The 17,569-nt window shown below is 38.3% G+C and overlaps 1 protein-coding gene across 2 annotated transcripts in view; it reads right to left on the bottom strand.

Annotated features, from left to right (window-relative positions):
- Positions 1-1,174: 1,174 nt before the first annotated feature.
- The window catches only part of CEP97 (centrosomal protein 97), a 29,793-nt gene continuing 13,398 nt past the window's right edge, over positions 1,175-17,569 (bottom strand). The window contains exons 7-11 of one of the 2 annotated variants that reach the window (XM_019448242.2): positions 16,425-16,589; positions 14,574-14,707; positions 12,006-12,780; positions 7,642-7,717; positions 1,175-5,963 (exon numbers count right to left, since the gene is read on the bottom strand). In XM_019448242.2, the coding sequence (XP_019303787.2) occupies positions 5,259-5,963; positions 7,642-7,717; positions 12,006-12,780; positions 14,574-14,707; positions 16,425-16,589 (1,855 nt within the window). In that variant the 3' untranslated portion in view covers positions 1,175-5,258. The remainder of the gene's footprint in view (positions 5,964-7,641; positions 7,718-12,005; positions 12,781-14,573; positions 14,708-16,424; positions 16,590-17,569) is intronic. The other variant, XM_019448243.2, reaches the window with a different exon arrangement.

The following is a 17,569-nucleotide window of genomic DNA, read 5'->3' as shown; positions in this document are numbered from 1 at the left end:
AATGAACTATCAGATAATTCTCAAATAATCATGCCGAGTAAAAGAAATCAAAAATAGGAGGGGGTGTGAAGGAAATGAAGAATCTTTTGAGGGGTGAATATGTTCATTATCTTGATTGTTGTGATGGTTTTATAGGCATGTATAAGTGTCAAAATTTATTAAATTGTCCATTTTATTTTTTAAGTAGGCTTCATGCCCAACATGGGTCTTGAACTCACAACCCAGAGATCAAGAGTCACTTGCTCTCCCAACTGAGCAAGCCAGGCACCCCTTAAATTGTCCACTTTAAATACATGCAGTTCACTCTATGTCATTTATATCTCAATTAAATTTTTAAAGTGTATATGTAATTTTTTATGATTCCCTGCCCTAACCAAATTTTGATTATCCAACTGTACTAGTCTGATCAGGCTTCCATAACAAAATACCACTGATTGAGTGGCTTAAACAATAGAAATTTATTTTCTCTTATTTCTGGAGGCTGGAAGTCCAAGATCTAGGTCTCAGCAGGTTGGTTTCTGTTGAGCTCTCTCGTCCTGGGTTCCAGGTGGCTGCCTTCTCATCGTGTCCCCAAAGTGGCCTTTCCTCTGGGCATGCACAGAGAGTATCTTGTGTCTCTTCCTCTTCTTACAGTACACCAGTCCTATTGGATTAAGACCCCTTCCTTATGACCTTATTTAACCTTAATTACCTCCTTGAAGATCTTATCTCCAAACACAGTCACATTGGGAGGGCTTCAACACATGAATTTTAGCAGGGGATATAATTCAGTCCATAACACCAACCAACTACAGGTCCCATTTGTGTCAAATGAGACGATTTGTGCTCTACTTACTCATTCACTCCCTAACACTTTCAGCACCAGGTTTCAACAGTATCTGACAGTGTCATCTGTGATCTGTGAGGATAATCTGCTTTCTCTACCCATTACCTGGAAGCAATGAAATCTATGCCAAATAAAACTACTAAACTAGCTTTTCTTTCATTTCCTATCCATATTCATAAGGCTAGGACTGTATTATTGTAAACTCACTTATATAACAACTATACTGTAGATCTTTCTTAGAATTCTATCTGCAATTTGTTCTGAATTTTAATTACCCATTAATTATAAACACAATGAATAACAACCATTACTACTAATCACTATAATAAACAGATGAATCACTCAAACAAATGTACAAACTTTTAATTTAGAATTAGAGACTCAAATACAAATTAAATAAGTACAATACAAAATATTAAGCCTTCATAAAACAGATCATAACCACTTTAAATCATCTATTTCTAAAACAAAATTAAAGAGGAATCTAAAAATAGTCTAAACTCAAATTATTTTTAAACTCTTATTGTCAACATTAAAATTATCACAAAACGCTTAAAGAAATTTAACTGGAAAATGAACAAAGCCACCACTGAGAGATTCCTGCTATCTACTATTTCAATTAAGGAATGAAAATATAGTATGATTTCTACTCATTCACAAATAAAATGCACCTCATTTTAAAAAGACTATCTATTTTACTCCAAGATTGTGAGAACTGCTTTGTTTACTTGACTTTTATTTTTAATATGGCACAATAGGTTTGATCAGTGTAAGCAATATCACCAGAAATATTTAGAATGTTCATTTTTATGAACAAAAGAATCACATATTTTAGAAGTTAAAATATTACAATATAATAAATATCATTAATAAGGTACATGGCAAAATAAAGATATACATTAAAAATTAAGTCTTTTTCTCTTCATTTATGAATGGGAAACTGATCAAACTCATGCTATACTTTCCCTTTTTACTCCAGAAAAAAAAAGATTTTATAGTTTATATTATTGTTATAAATCCAAATCTAAGAACCTGCACCAAAAAAGTACCAAGGAGATAGTATACTACCTTAAGCTCATATTGTTTCTGAAAATACTTATAAAAGTAAAACTAGACTTGTATTAAGTAGATAACAGGAAAATACTAATACAGTGTTTACATATTTAAAATAACCCAAAACAAAAATAAAAGAAAAATCCACACTCAAGAATGGTACCCACATTATTTAAGAATAAAGTTATTTCCATATATGCAAACAAGTGTGGGGTTAAATATTTCCCTAAAACATGCATATTATGAGGCCTTTCATATTTAAGCTTATAAAACCAAACTATATTGTGTTTGTATCAATTATCATGATGGGACATTTTAAAACTCTGACATCTGTTGTTCTGTAAAACTGAAGATGAAATATAAACAAACTCAGGATTTCACTAGAAAATCTTAGATATCTCCACAACCTGTTATATTTTTCCATGAAATAAATGTACTCCAAGATGCAATTGTTCTTCAAAATTTTTAATTTCTATGACTGATCTTTAAAAACTATTTAAATTAGGGGCACCTGGGTGGCTCACTGAGGTCAGCACGGAGCCTGTTTCGATCCTCTGTCCCCTCTCCTCTGCCCCTCCCCCACTCATGCTCTGTTCCTCAAAAAAAAATAAATAAAACATTTAAAAACCATTTAAATTAAATCACATTTCTTGGAGAAAATTTACTTAAGAGTTCTTAATGACTTAGCCTTTTTCTATGAGCAATTTTGCTTCAAGTGGTAGAGTTCAAGCTCTGTTAGAAGTTTTGGGTTTTTTCTCTTTCAAAAAGATTTTCCTACAGACTCACTAAATGTAAAATTAATAGTGTATGATAAGTTTTGGAATACAATAATTCTTAAGTTTTCAGTTTATTACAACTAACTAGCTATAACATCAAGCAAGTTACTTAACTTTTCTGTGCCTTAGTTTCATCTTTAAAACAAAGAGATTAGAACAGATAATCTCTAAAATTCCTTCCAATTTTCACATAGTAGGATTCTGTGTTTCTGGAAGAATAGCTCATTGATATACTGAATTTTCCATATAGCAATAAAATGGATACGAACTAAAGTAGCACAGCTAAACTAATCTCCTATAAGAAAAAACACAAAGACCATGTTAAAGTTCAACATCCCAAACTTTACTAGACCCATTCTCTCTAGCCAGACCAATGCACTGCCCATAGAGATAACATCAAATATCTTACATAAGTTATTTTAAATCACACTGTAAAACCTATTAAAATATATTAAGTCTATGCCACAGTTTTCCTGCATTCTAATTTACATCATTTTCATTCTATCTACATCCAAAATAATCTGTACAGTTAAGGTAGGGGTCTACTTAATATTCTTGCACTTCAAAACACTAGTAAAGTTCTATCAAATGAAGAGCAAAACATTAAGCCTTATCATAATCTGCCAAGTTTAAAATAAAAGTACACTAATGCTATTTATGGGCTAGAAAAACAAGGGAAAGGTAAAAAAGGAAATCTTGCTGACAAATGCTGATGTTCAAATGAATTTAGGTGTGTTTTGCCATTTCTCAGAAAAGGGGCAAAAGTTGTCAGCAGAAACCTACGTAGGCAATACTGAACCATGACATTTCAGGAACTTTTATGAGAAATTAATTTTCCATGAACAGCACTTTAGTATTAGTGCAGTGCAAGTTGGTTTTTCTGTGTCTAACTATGGGCAGCAAATGAGGCACTTAACTGTAAAATAGAAAAATAGGGTATATTTAAGAAGTGATTCAAAATCACTCATAAAAGATAATTAGCATTATTCAAAAAGTAAAAAATTCTATATTTATTAACATGCATTCAATGTTACACATGCGTCACTAGGGAAAATTTTCAATGTAAGACGACTGTTTGATTTAGAAGAGACAGAAAATATTTCCTTTTCAAAAGATTCTGGATTTCTGAGAATGAAATACAAGTCTTCTCAACCTGAGTGCTACATATTTTTAAACAGAGAAAAATACATTTTACCCACACTGGAGAAATGTTCCTAACTATCAACAAAGTATAACATGTGATCCCTGACTTTATTCGTGAAGGATCAGAAGTTATTATTTTATATAACTTCAAAGAAGGAGATCTAGTGACTGTAACAGAAAAATGAATTTTGATATTTAGCACCTAAATTTAGAGAACACTTAAGTATTGCCATAGTTTTAAATAGTTGTATGTCCAGAGATCGGGGGAAATCAGATAGTGTAGTTCAAGGATACTTTAACATTCTCAAAGATTAAAATACCAAACTTCCTTGATTTGCAAATGCATCCATCTATAACACTCAAACACAATATTATCATCTCTTCCTGAAGCTACTGATCTATATTCTTCTTAACAAGAAATAAGTGAGGTTTATTTTTTCTTAGCCACCATTAAACTGTCTTCCAAATGTGGCACTTTTTCAGAAATTTGTTTAGAAAATAGTCCTTTAAAAAAAGTCATTCATATTCTATCACTAATACTATTTTAAATGTTCTTCACTATGAGGCAGAGGTCAAAAAATGAAGTAAATGGCCATGGACCTTCTGCTGAAATACATAAGCAAATATAAAGCAGGATCAGAGAAGATGAACATAGTATGTTGGCACAGAAATGGTTATCTGTAGGGTAAAAAAGCACTGAATGAAAAGACAATGTCTGCTGTGACATTATTCCAAGTGAATGGAACCTAGCATCTGCTCTCTTCATATCTAAGAGAAAATTCTTGTATTGTCTCTTTAAATAAGCTTGATTTTAATGCTAGGTGGAACACTTTGCTTCATATGTTAAAACTAATACATGACATTAAAGTTTTCCACGAGACGATTTAATCGTTTTCCTCTGAAAAATCCTCTAATCTTACTTTTTCTCCCTATTTGCTGATAAGAAGGCTTTCCTTGACTCATAAGGGAGGGAAAGGGGAAAGGCTTAGAAATATATGTTCTTATTCCAAGGAGGCTGGAAAATTTCTGGAGTTCATTTATATTCACTTTAACAAACTGTATTCCTTACTACATAATTAATCTCCTGACATACAGAAAAATCTAAATTCTCTTATTTATACCTTTAAGGTAAATTGTTCTATTTTCTTGAAGATATTCTAGTTTGTTTTTGAAAGGCAATGAGTACACTGAAAAACAGGAACACTGTTGACGCAATTCAGTTGTTGGGAAATAAAGTGCACATAGCTTTCAATATAAATATTGTTTGATAGATTACAACTAAGAGCTCACAAAATCAAAACAAAGAGTCAGCTCAGTATCTAGAAAATGGAAAACATGAGACAAGAATACAAATTCTATACAAATAGTAACAAAATGGGGATGATAGTCCCCTTCAAAAAAAAAAAAGGGCAAGTGAAAATGGTAAAAGTAGATTTCTGCTTCCGAAGCACCCACACATGCTACACAGTAATACCAACATGCAGTACCTGAAATGTAGACTCACAGTCTGACTGTTGCCCTTGAACTTCAGCATTTAATTTACAATTTTCTGGTGCCTGGCTGATTTCATCTTGCAAAGCAGGAGATATGCCATGAGAATCATCTACAGAAGTGCTGTCAGACAAGGCATCTAACTTTTCAGGGGAAGGAGCAATATGAAGCTTACTATCTCCTGTGCCTTCCTCCAAATTTGTCCTCTCCTCAGCATCTTCTAGCTGTTGAACTGAAGTTAAATACTGCTCAAGTAGACTATTATCCTGCTCGTTGTTTAAACTCTCCTTACTCCATTCACCATATTCATCGCTAACATCCCCTACATCAGACTCTTTGCCATATTTGACTGTGTCAATGGAATTCCCCATTATGGAACTTTCACTGCCTTCTGTGGAACTTTTTTCAAAATCCAAAGAATCCTGCAAACAGTGAACTTGCTCTGTTAGGGAAGAATGAAAACCAGAGTCTGGAAATTCTGGTAAGGATTTCTCTTGAGGAGCCTCATCAGGCGCAATAAACCAGTCAGGATTTTGATCAGAAGAGGGCTCCTGACTTTGGGTGAGTAACGGAGGCTTAGATGGCACTAGAGTACTTGATACAGGAGGAACATCAGTACGCCAGGAACTTAGACGCTGATCCATCATCTGCTGCCAAGCTTGTAGAGACCTTACCTACAAACCAAAGGATATAGTTTTATTATAAAATAAAAGTCACGCCTGTTTTACAATGTTCTTTAAGCTTTCTTCCCAATACTCATGAAGGTGATAAATGGCAGATGGCAGAACTTGAGTTAGAAATGGCCTGACTCCCCTTACCCCTTCCATAGCACTCCCAGCCTAAAGCAGGCTGGCACAAGTGGTGCACATCCTTGGTAACAGAAGGTCCTCACCAGGAGAGTTAGGATGGGCCAAAGCAATTCTCTTGTTGCTACTGGAAGAACTATCAGAAGCACAACAGCACATGGCTAAGGGGTAAATAATGTGCTGAGTATGAACTGAAGTCTACTGAATAAGACAGATTAGAGCCTATTATAAGTAGATTCTCTAAAATAAAAATCTCATTGTAGATATCCATTTAAGGTAAGAGTTTTTAAACATTATCTAACAATATATAGCATATACAACTCTAAAATACCTAAAAATATCCCGGGCACTTGATAACATGACCTTTACATTTTTATATTATAATTAAAATCTCAAAATTTTACAGTTAAATCTGCAACAAGAAAGCAATTATAGAATTTTTTAGTTTCCCTTTGACCACCCTCTAAGGTAATCACTGAGAGCAGTGTGATGTGTGTCCTTCCAGACCTTTTACTATGTATTTTTAAATACACACGATGTTTTTAAAATCAAGCAGAACCTTAAGTTCTGCAACTTGCTGTTTTTCACTGAACAATGTTATTCTGGAGATCTTTCCAGGTCTTCAGTTCATACCCTTACCTTATTCTGTTTAACTGTTTCATAATGTTCCATGATGTTGTTATTCTATAATTTATTTAACAGCTCCCCTACTATTAGTAATTATAAAACCTTAGAAATCAGTAACTATTTCTTAATTTTGTAGGCAAAATCCTATTATAACAAACTCATTTATAAAAATGTTTTCAAGAAATTATCATTAAGAAATATTTGATGAAAAGGGCACCTAGGTGGCTTAGTCAGTTAAGTGTCTGACTTGGCTCAGGTCATGATCTCACAGTTCATGAGTTTGAGCCCTGCATCGGGCTCTCTTCTGTCAGCACAAAGCCTGGAGCCTGGGCTTTGGCTCCTCTGTCTCCCTCTCTCTCTCTGCCCCTCCCCTATGCGTGCACACTCCCTCTCTCAAAAATAAATAAACATTAAAAAAAATATTTGATGAGATAAAATAACAGTAAAACTGATTGTCTGAACTATCTCTGATGTGTGCTACTATTACAGGATTCAAACTCTCTTTCCCAAGAAGTCATGCATTCTTTTTAGGACATGCATATTGTAGCCATTATATACCATTTTAGCCACCTTATATTCAAATATTCCCAAAAGATAAAACAAGAAAGACAACTACATAAAACTTCCAATTGGGTTTTTTCTCCTTAGTGGAAATTATGACAACATCCCTCAATTTAGTGCTTTCCTTCATCTTTATGGTTTATCTTTGTGGTCAAAATTATGAAAATATTTTTCTTGAGATTAAATAAAATGTAATGAAATTCACTGGCCTGGTTCAGAGTTAGTGGCAAAGAACACAGACCATGTCCTCAACCTTTAGAAGAAGTGCTTAATATGCCTGACTACTCTATGATTATCTCCATAAATCCAGAATGTTTCTTTGTTCATACATTAGGTAAATCAGCAGGAATGGGTTTACCTGGTTCCAAAGGAATCTGACAGCCTCCTCTTGCACAAATTTTTTAATGCGTTCTTCATCTCTTTCTTTTCTTAATCTACAATAATTCAAAATCCATTACTGACACAACGAAGGGTGCTTTGACTTGCGCCTGTTGTTACAACTAATAAACACTTGTGCTGTCAAGACATTAATAATCTAGTAACAGCCCTTTCTACTTCTAGAGTATCTAAACTGAAACTAGTTTTAAAGTATGACTCAGTGTAGAAGCCAAATGAATATAACTGAAATTTAGATGATACTGGCTCCACAAAGTATTGCCAATGATGAAAAATAAAACAAAATATTAAACGGCTCTTTATCTGGCTGTTATTTCCCAGCCAAGAACACCAAAGACACAGGAGCCTGCAGCAAGGAGTACTTGCTCAAAGCCTCAGAGCAACTGAGGATTAGGATCACAGCTTGACAGCCCTCTTCTAAGAGATTATTAGTAGGACTAATCCCATCAAATTCAGTCCCTGTTTGCCCGTCCCTGACATATTCCTTGCCATTATCAACAGAGCTGCCCTTCCATCACTTCCCCTTATTCATTAAAGTATTAATCTGGGCTCACTGCTGCCCTCTCCATAGGCCTGTCACCAAGCTAAGGCTCCCTTAGTTGTCCATTACCTTCCAGAATGTCACCACTTTTTCTAGCCCCCCCAAGTCCTTTTCCTGTGCCATCTGGGACTCCTAAATTGTAATCAGTAAACTCCCTTAATTTCTCAACCTCTTCTTTGAAATTTTCCTTGACTGAATCAGACATATTGCTGAGGGCACTGTAGCCCTCTCAAGTGGAAGTTATTTTAGGGCACCTGGCTGGCCTAGTTGGTAGAGCATGCGACTCTTGATCTTGGGGCTGTGAGTTCAAGCCACATGTTGTACAGGGAGCCTACTTAAAAAAAAAAAAAGTGGAAGCTATACATCCATACATCGGGGTCAGAAGATAGCTTCTCACTACTGTCGACAAACATTCTTTGCCTTCCTCCTTGAAGAACTCCTGCCATCCTGCTAAGTTTCCCCAAACTCTTTTCACATACAGGCCTCCCATTATCTGCCCCCATTCATGAAAGTCTCAGGGCGAGTGTCTCTCAGCTCCATTGCTATCATCATTTCTGGAGACCTCAGCACTCACATGGACGCTGTCCCTCATAATAATCCACCCTACGTCATTCATTCTCACAGTCTCACTAGAGACCCAGTCATTTTAAAAACGATCTCAAGCACCCACACAAACCACTACCTCCTTTCGTCCCAGCCCACTGGCTCTTGTTCCCCCTACGACAATCTGGACATCCAGCCTTCATCCAGACCTCCACATTAGTGACCCCCACCTCCTCCTGGCTCTCCTTTTACCTTGTTTAAATCCCAAGATCCAACATTATAAGCATCCCCTCCCAAATATCTTCAGCTCCTTTGTCTCTCTCTCCTATCATGTTCACCTGGAAAAAACCCATTCCTGGAAGAACCAAATTAACCATGCCCGAATCAGAAGAAAACAGCTGAGAGCTACTGATGAAAATCATACAACCTGACCTACTGTCTTCCACTCTAACTTTTTCCTCACATTGTCTGGTAATCCTCCATTCTCCTTGTAAGTTCACTTTTAAGACGAATACCTCACAACTCTCTCATTTTCAAATGTTGAGCCTGTCTTCTATATCACTGAAAAAGAAGCGGCATCCATTAGACAGGACTTCCTGTCCCCCAGTATCAAACCTACCACCTTACCTGCTCCTGCTCCTGCTCCTGCTCCTAGCTCAGGCCACTCCCTCTTCTTGTGCACAGATCCTTCTTTCACCTTCTCAAGAACTTCAACCCCATACTTCTCCTTTCCTTCCTCTGCATTATCCGTTTTTCCCTACTTATTGAATCATTCCATCAACACATGAACATGCTCTGTATCTCCCATCTTTTTTTAAAATTTATTTGAGACAGAGAGAATGGGGGAAAGGGGCAGAGGAAGAGAGAAAGAGAGAGAGAGAGAGAAAGAGAGAGGGTCTTAAGCAGACTCCACGCACAGTGCAGAGCCTAATGTGGGACTTAATCCCACAATCATGGGATCATAACCTGAGCCGAAATCAAAAGTCAGAAGCTCAATCAACTGAGCCACCCAGGGGCTTTAGGTTCTTTAAAGAAGAATTTTCCTGGCGTGCCTGGGTGGCTCAGTTGGTTAAGCGTCTGACTCTTGATTTCAGTTCAGGTCATGATCTCACAGTTCGTGAGTTCAAGCCCTGTATCAGGCTCACACTAACAGTGCGGACATGCTTGGGATTCTCTTTCTCCCTCTTTCTCTGCCCCCTTCCCCTCCCCACGGCTTGTACATGCACTCTCTCTCTCTCAAAATAATCTTTTTAAAAAATAAACAAATATGGGCACCTGGATGGCTCAGTCGGTTAAGTGTCCAACTTCGGCTCAGGTCATGACTTTGTGGTTCACGGGTTCAAGACCCGCGTTGGGCTCTGTGCTGACAGCTCAGAGTCTGGAGCCTGCTTCAGATTCTGTGTCTCCCTCTCTCTCTGCCCCTCCCCTGCTCGCACTCTGTCTCTCTCTCTCTCTCTCAAAAATAAACATTAAAATATTGTTTTAAATAAATAAAATAATAGAAATTTCTTTAATTTCAGATTCTCCTCCAGCAACAACTCCTCTGTTCTTTTCCTCAAGCAACATACTCCAAAAGAACTGGCTACACTCATTCTTCACCTCTCATTCACTATTCAACCCATTCCAAACTGTCTGATTCCACTTTGTCACTGAAGCTCCTCTTAGGAAATTCACTGGGCAGGAAAGGGTTAATTCAGCTAGCTTGGGATCTTCAAACCCTACATATTCCAAAGATAAGACCGGCCTTGACTGGGTCTGGGAAATAATATCCAAGCCTTCGAAATATCCTGTTGATAAGAGTATCTTTGTATATGTGGGCCTTGGGGCCAAACCAGATAGTTTATGCTAACAATGTGCTTTTAGGTGAATACCTGTTTTGTTCACCTGTGGCCCTGATACAGACACTGTACTGTAGCAGTCTGCCCTTATGTAAGGGGCTAAGGTCTAAGTAATTAAGGTTAGTCACACAGGCACTCAATGCTATGTGACTGATGCCCAATAAAAACCCTGCATATCAGGGCTTCAGTGAGCTTCCCTGGTTGGCAATACTTCATATGTGTTGTCACACATCATTGCCATGAGATTCAAGCCCTATCTGTACTACTCCACTGGAAGAAGACAACTAGAAGCCTGTGCCTGGTCTCTCCGGGACTCTGCCCTATACACCTTTTTTCTTTGCTGACTTTAATCAGTACCCTCTCACTGTAATACACCAGAGTCATGAATAGAATAGCTTTCCTGAGTTCTGTGAGTCTGTTTAGCAAATCATGAAACTCGAGAACAGCCCTAAGGTCCCCCCCGTATAGTCGCCAATAACTTCCAGCTTCTAAACTCTCTGTCCTCCCTACGGCACCTTTCTTCTCTCCTAAAACACTTCCCTATCAAAGCTGAGACACACGGGGTGCCTGGGTGGCTCAGGTGGTTGAGCACCCGACTTGGGCTCAGGTCATGATCTCGCAGTTCATGAGTTCGAGCCCTGCGTCAGGCTCTGTGCTGACAGCTCAGAGCCTAAAGCCTGCTTCGGATTCTGTGTCTCCCTCTCTCTCTGCTCCTTCCCCACTCATGCTCTGTCTCTCTCTGTCTCTCAAAAATGAATAAATATTAAAAAAAAAATTTTTTTTAAAAGCTGAGACACACATTCTCCCTATTTTTCTACCACACTGGGTGCCCCTTCTCAATGTCTTTCACTGCCTCCTCCTCTTCCAACTGATAATATCAATAAATATTGCTAGTGGCAATACTAATACTCAAAATAAATTTATGAAGTCCTAATTCTCTTGGGTGGCAGTCAGTAAAACATGTGAGCCCCAGAAGTGAGGAATAATTCCTACCATTGCCCCAGAATTTTAGTCCCTTCTAAATCCTCACTCTTTAATTCTCTCTTCACTTACTGGGTTCTATGTATACTTTCTCTTCTTCTCATTTCTATATTTATTCAGTTCCTTTACATTTTCTGTACCTTTCTAAAGTTTAAAAACATCTTTAAGACAAGTAATCACTCAACATTTACTGCTATACTGCATCAATGAACCAAGTGCTGAGCTAGAGATGGAGACAGATGCATTTGGCAGGTTCTGTCTTCAAAATGCTTTCCATATGTTCTAGATCAGGAAACCAAGAGTGTCAACACGGTATGAAGTATCCTGACCACAGCAGCGATGGTTCAATGTTCTGAATCAACTCTAAGACTCTGACACTCCCAAACCAACAAAATAGCACCTAAACAAGGACTTTTGGCCCACCTCCTTATTTCTTCAGTTAAGCAAACAATGTGCTCCTGCATTCTACGCAGCCGGATTTCATGACGCACATCTTTAGCTTGGGGGTTATAGTTCCTGGTATAAAAGCCTCGCCAAGAGGCCTGAAGTTTGGTGGCTGCTTCATTCAATTTCTGAAGGGCAACTTTATCTTGTCCCAAAGCAACAGGTCTCTGGGTTAAAACTCCGCAGGGAAGTTTCTCTGAAGCTGATTGAGATATGGTTTCTTCACTGTCTGGCAGCGTATGGAAGACATTGTGTCCAACCGACTCAGGAAAAGATATAAGATTATGGGTGTCATCCTTCAAGACAGCATTGGTTACTGTTGGCTCCAGACAAGGTAACAGCCCACCTTCCTCATTTACCTCTGTACTAACAGCACTTTCCGTAGTTTGAGCAGAATTCTCACTTGCAGTCCAAAAAGCCTTTTCTTCTTCCTTACTGAAGTCTTGGTTTTCCAGCCCTTTCAAAGACTCATCTGCAACACCATCATCTTCTAGGCCCAAGTTAATGCCTTGCAGCCTCAGCTCAACTGTAGGTGATACTGGAGACAGTCCTGATGGAACTGGCATAAAAGTAGACTCTGAAGAGAGAAGACTACAGTTTAACTTGTCCTCATCTGTCTGTATGTCTTCCAAGTGCAGGTCATTTCGGGAATATCTTGTAGCGTGTACAGAGGCTGGAAAGTTATTCTTAACAGCATGTAATTGATCATCATTACTGTTAGTCCCAACCCAAGAATTGACTTGGATGACGGGTTCTAGAAGAATCAACAAAATATCATTGAAACCACTAAATATTTAAAGAGGTATTTTTTTAGTTTTATCTTTGTAATGAAATCTAACCCCTAAAATATAGTAAATAAAATGCCTTCAGTGATTTCCTCCAATATGCCTAAAACATCAAAGACTTAAGAAAATGAATTCTTGCAATAATCATGGGAAAAATCAAAGTATCAGTCAATACAAAAGGTGGCAACTCTGAATGTTTTTTCTCTGAACGTTTTTTAAGAATTAAAATTGAAGCACAGTGAAAGAAACAATCAACAAAACAAAAAGGCAACCTACTGAATGAAAAAAGATACTTGCAAGTGACATATCCAATAGAGGGTTACTATCCAAAATATATAAAGAACTGATACAACTCAACATCTAAAAAACAAATAATCCAATTAAAAATGGTCAGAAGACATGAGCAGACATTTCTCCAAGAGACATCCAGATGGCCAGACACATGAAAAGATGCTCAATATCACTCATCATCAGGGAAATGCAAATCAAAACTACAATGAGATATCACTTCACACCTCTCAGAATTGCTAAAATGGCTAAAATCAAAAATACAAAAAAACAAGCGATGGCAAGGATGTATAGAAAAAAGAACCCTTGTACACTGTGGGTGGGAATGCAAACTGTAGCCACTATGGAAAACACTATGGAGGTTCTTCAAAAAGTTAAAAATAGAACTACCCTATGATCTAGAAATCTCACTACTTGGTATTTACCCCAAAAAATGTAAAAACACTAATTCAAAGGGATACATGTACCCCTATGTTTACTGCAGTATTATTTACAGTAGTGCTATTACGGAAGCAGCTCAAGTGTGCAGTGAATGAAGAAGATGTGACATACACACACACACACACACACACACATAATGAAATAACATTCAGCCATCATAAGGAATGAAATCTTGCTATTTGCAATAACATGGAAGGATCTAGAGAGTATTATGCTAAGTGAATTAAGTCAGAGAAAGACAAATATCATATGATTTCACTCATATGTGGAATTTTAGAAACAAAACAAATGAGCAAAGGAAGAAAAGAGAGACAGACAAACCGAGAAACAAACTCTTAACTATTGAGAACAAACTGATGGCTACCAGAGGGGAGGTGTGGGGGCGGGGGGTGGGGGGAGGGGTGAAATAGGTGATGGGGATTAAGAATATGTTTATCATGATGAGCACTGAGTAATGTACAGAATTGCTGAATCACTATATTGTACACCTGAAACTAATATAACACTGTATGTTAACTATACTGAAATTAAAATTTAAAATGTAATAAAAAATAATACTAAAAACATAATACCAATGACAAAAACAATAATAAACAAAAATTAACACCTTAAAATACAGTAGTTTTACATGTATGCCTGTATAGATACATATATAAAATATAAGACCTAAATGTTCACTTAACAAACAAAAAATTAGGAGAATGTATACTTTTTTGTTTTTTTTGTTTTTTTTTTAAATTTTTTTTTTTTCAACGTTTTTTATTTATTTTTGGGACAGAGAGAGACAGAGCATGAACGGGGGAGGGGCAGAGAGAGAGGGAGACACAGAATCAGAAACAGGCTCCAGGCTCCGAGCCATCAGCCCAGAGCCTGACGCGGGGCTCAAACTCACGGACCGCGAGATCGTGACCTGGCTGAAGTCGGACGCTTAACCGACTGCGCCACCCAGGCGCCCCTATACTTTTTTGTTTTATGGTACGCAACAGATCTAACAACTTGAAGAAAAAGGATCAGAGAGCAGTTAATTTCGTACCGCCTTCCTGGACTCTCTGGCCATCTTGAACAGGGCTTGAATGCTCAGGTACAAGGGGTGTTCTTGTTTCAACAGGAGCAAGAGGAGCCAGCTCTTCACTTTGGCTTTGGTTCATCAACTGCCTCTGGTGAAACCTGAAAATCAATAACATCTGATGTGATTTAATACAAACCACAAAAACAAAGCTTTTTTGCTTCTTACATAATACTGTCAAAAACGTAGAAATGTACAAGTTTTTGAAGTAGATATCTTTAATTACTACCAAATCAAAAAGTCTCATTTGAGGGGCGCCTGGGTGGCTCAGGCAGTTAAGTGTCTGACTTCGGCTCAGGTCATGAACTTGCAGTTTATGGGTTTGAGACCCACGTTGGGCTGTGCTGACAGCTCAGAGCCTGGAGCCTGCTTTGGATTCTGTGTCTCCCTCTCTCTTTGTTCCTCACCTGTTCACACTGTGTGTCTTTCTCTCTCTCTCTCGCTCTCTCAAAAATAAAGATTTAAATAATTTTTTTAAAAAGTCTCATTTGAAATCACTGGATAGAAAAGGTTAAGAAACTTATTTTTAATTTTTTTTTAACGTTTATTCATTTTGAGAGACAGAGAGAGACAGAGCGTGAGCAGGGAAGGAGCAGACAGAGAGGAAGACACAAAATCCGAAGCAGGCTCCAGGCCTGGGGCAGGGCTCGAACTCACGGACCAGACCTCGAGATCATGATCTTAGCCAAAATTGGACGTTTAGCCAACTGAGCCACCCAGGTGCCCCAAGAAACTTATTTTTAACTCACAATCATATAGACACTCTCATAGGAACAAACATGCACAAACACGTGAGGGCAGGACTGTGATTAAAAAAAATAATAACTTTGGTTCTAGCTTCACTTTTTTTTTAACATTTATTTTTGAGAGAGCAGGGGAGGGGCAGAAAGAGAGAGACACAGAGGAGCTGAAGAGGGCTCTGCATTGACAACAGAGCCCGATGCGGGGCTCGAAGTCAAAAACCGTCAGATCATGACCTGAGCCCAAGTGGGACTCTTAGCCAACTGAGCCACCCAGGTGCCCTTTGGCTTCACGTCTTAATATTAGTATTTAAACACCCAGATGAGGGGAACCTGGGTGGCTCAATCCATTAAGCGTTAGACTCTTGGTTTTAGCTCAGGTCATGATCTCACAGTTCACAAGATCGAGCCCCACCTTGGGCTCCATGCTGACAACAGAGCTGGCTTGGGATCCTCTCCCTCTCTCTCTCTGCCCTGCACCTATTCACATGCACTCTCTCTCCCTCTCTCTCTCTCAAAATAAGTAAACTTTAAAAATAACAAAAACCCATATGAAACACCTGCACTAAAAGAATAAATATGTATTTTTTAAAAATCCCCTTCTCCCAGGGTGCCTGGGTGGCTCAGTCAGTTGGGCATCCGACCTTCAGCTCAGGTCACAATCTCACTGCTCATGAGTTGGATCGCTGCATGGGGCCCTGTGCTGACAGCTCAGAGCCTGGAGCCTGTTTCAGAGTCTGTCTCCATCTCTCTGCCCCCTTCCCTGCTCATGCTCGCTCTCTCTCTCTCTCTCTCTCTCTCTCTCTCAAATATAAAAAATAAAACATAAAAAAAAAAAAAAATTTTAGGTCCCCTTCTTCCATAGTGCTTGGCTCTCCCCACTCAGGAAATGACTAACAATGCAAGCTGGACTGCACCACATGGTTTAGTTCCCCAGCAGGACTGCTGCAGTGACAAGCGGCCCAACTACCCAGAAATGTGGGTCACAGTACTTGCCTCTGTCCTACTAACCATGCAGGAAGACTCAGAGGTATTTTCACTTGTGAACTCACCAGCTGCTACAAATAAAGGGGCTTACCTCTGTTTGCTCAGAATCTTCTCTAGTTTGGCATCCTCGGCAGTTTGAAGACCCAGCGTAGAAGTGAGAGGACAGACTGTAGCCAGATACTGGACAAGCTGGATGTGCTGGCCTGGCCGATAGGCTCTCCCCTTGCCTTGACTATAGAGCCATTCAGCTTTCAAACTGGAATCAGGGGATATACAAAAGAGGAGAGGACACCAGAGTAGACAAGATACATTTTGAAACAACAATCATCTTCCTTCTTAATTTATAGCATCATTGGATGGTTTTCATAAATAAAATCCACATAAGTTCTTTTAAAAAATCTTTCCTTCTGATTCACTCCCTTTACTATCACAATGTTTTAAACCTTTTTACTTGCTTAGGGGCACTTCCACAAAGTTGTACTTATGGTTCCAAAAATCTTTAAGTTATTTTCAAAGAAGCAATGAGTATTTCCTCTATTTGCTGTCAAACTAAAGTACCTAAATATATCAATTACATTTAAATCCATTAGTTCATACTGATAGCTAAAAAAAAAAAAAAAAAAAAAGCTAATGGGGGTGGAGGTGGGGCCTGGGTGGCTCAGTCATTTGAGCATCCAACTCTTGATTTCCACTCAGCTCATGACCCCAGAGTTGTGAGATTGAGCCCTTTGTCCAGCTCCATGCTGTGCCAGGCCTGTTTAGAATTCTCTTTCTCTCTCTCTCTCTCTCTCCTCCTTGGCCCCTCTCCCCAACTCATGTGCTTGCTCTCTCTCTAAAATAAAAAAATTTTAAAAAGGGGTGCCTGGGTAGCTCAGTGCGATTCTGGATTTTGGCTCAGGTCATGATCTCACAGTGAGATCAAGCCCCACATGGGACTGTCTGCTGTCCGTGCAGACTTCAGATCCTACTTCAGATCCTCTGTCCCCCTCTCTCTCTTTCTCAAAATAAATAAATAAGCTTTTTTAAAAAGTCATTTATACAAACAAAAAATTTCTTTAAAGCTGATTGGTCACAGCTGGAAGATGCTAGTGCCCCACCAACTCATTATTTTTAACAATTGGTAAGTAAAGGATAAGAATTAAATATTATTAATTCTATCTTTCCTATACAAGCTACACCATGAGTGACCAAATAGTTACTTTATAGAAGTATTCCAGCTAATAAAATGAATGGATT

The sequence above is a fragment of the Panthera pardus genome, unplaced genomic scaffold (assembly GCF_024362965.1).
Source record: "Panthera pardus isolate Hobbes unplaced genomic scaffold, ASM2436296v1 HiC_scaffold_16, whole genome shotgun sequence".
Lineage (NCBI taxonomy): Eukaryota > Metazoa > Chordata > Mammalia > Carnivora > Felidae > Panthera > Panthera pardus.
The sequence above is the reverse complement of the archived record's forward strand: the minus strand, read 5'-3'. Positions and strand labels throughout refer to the sequence as shown.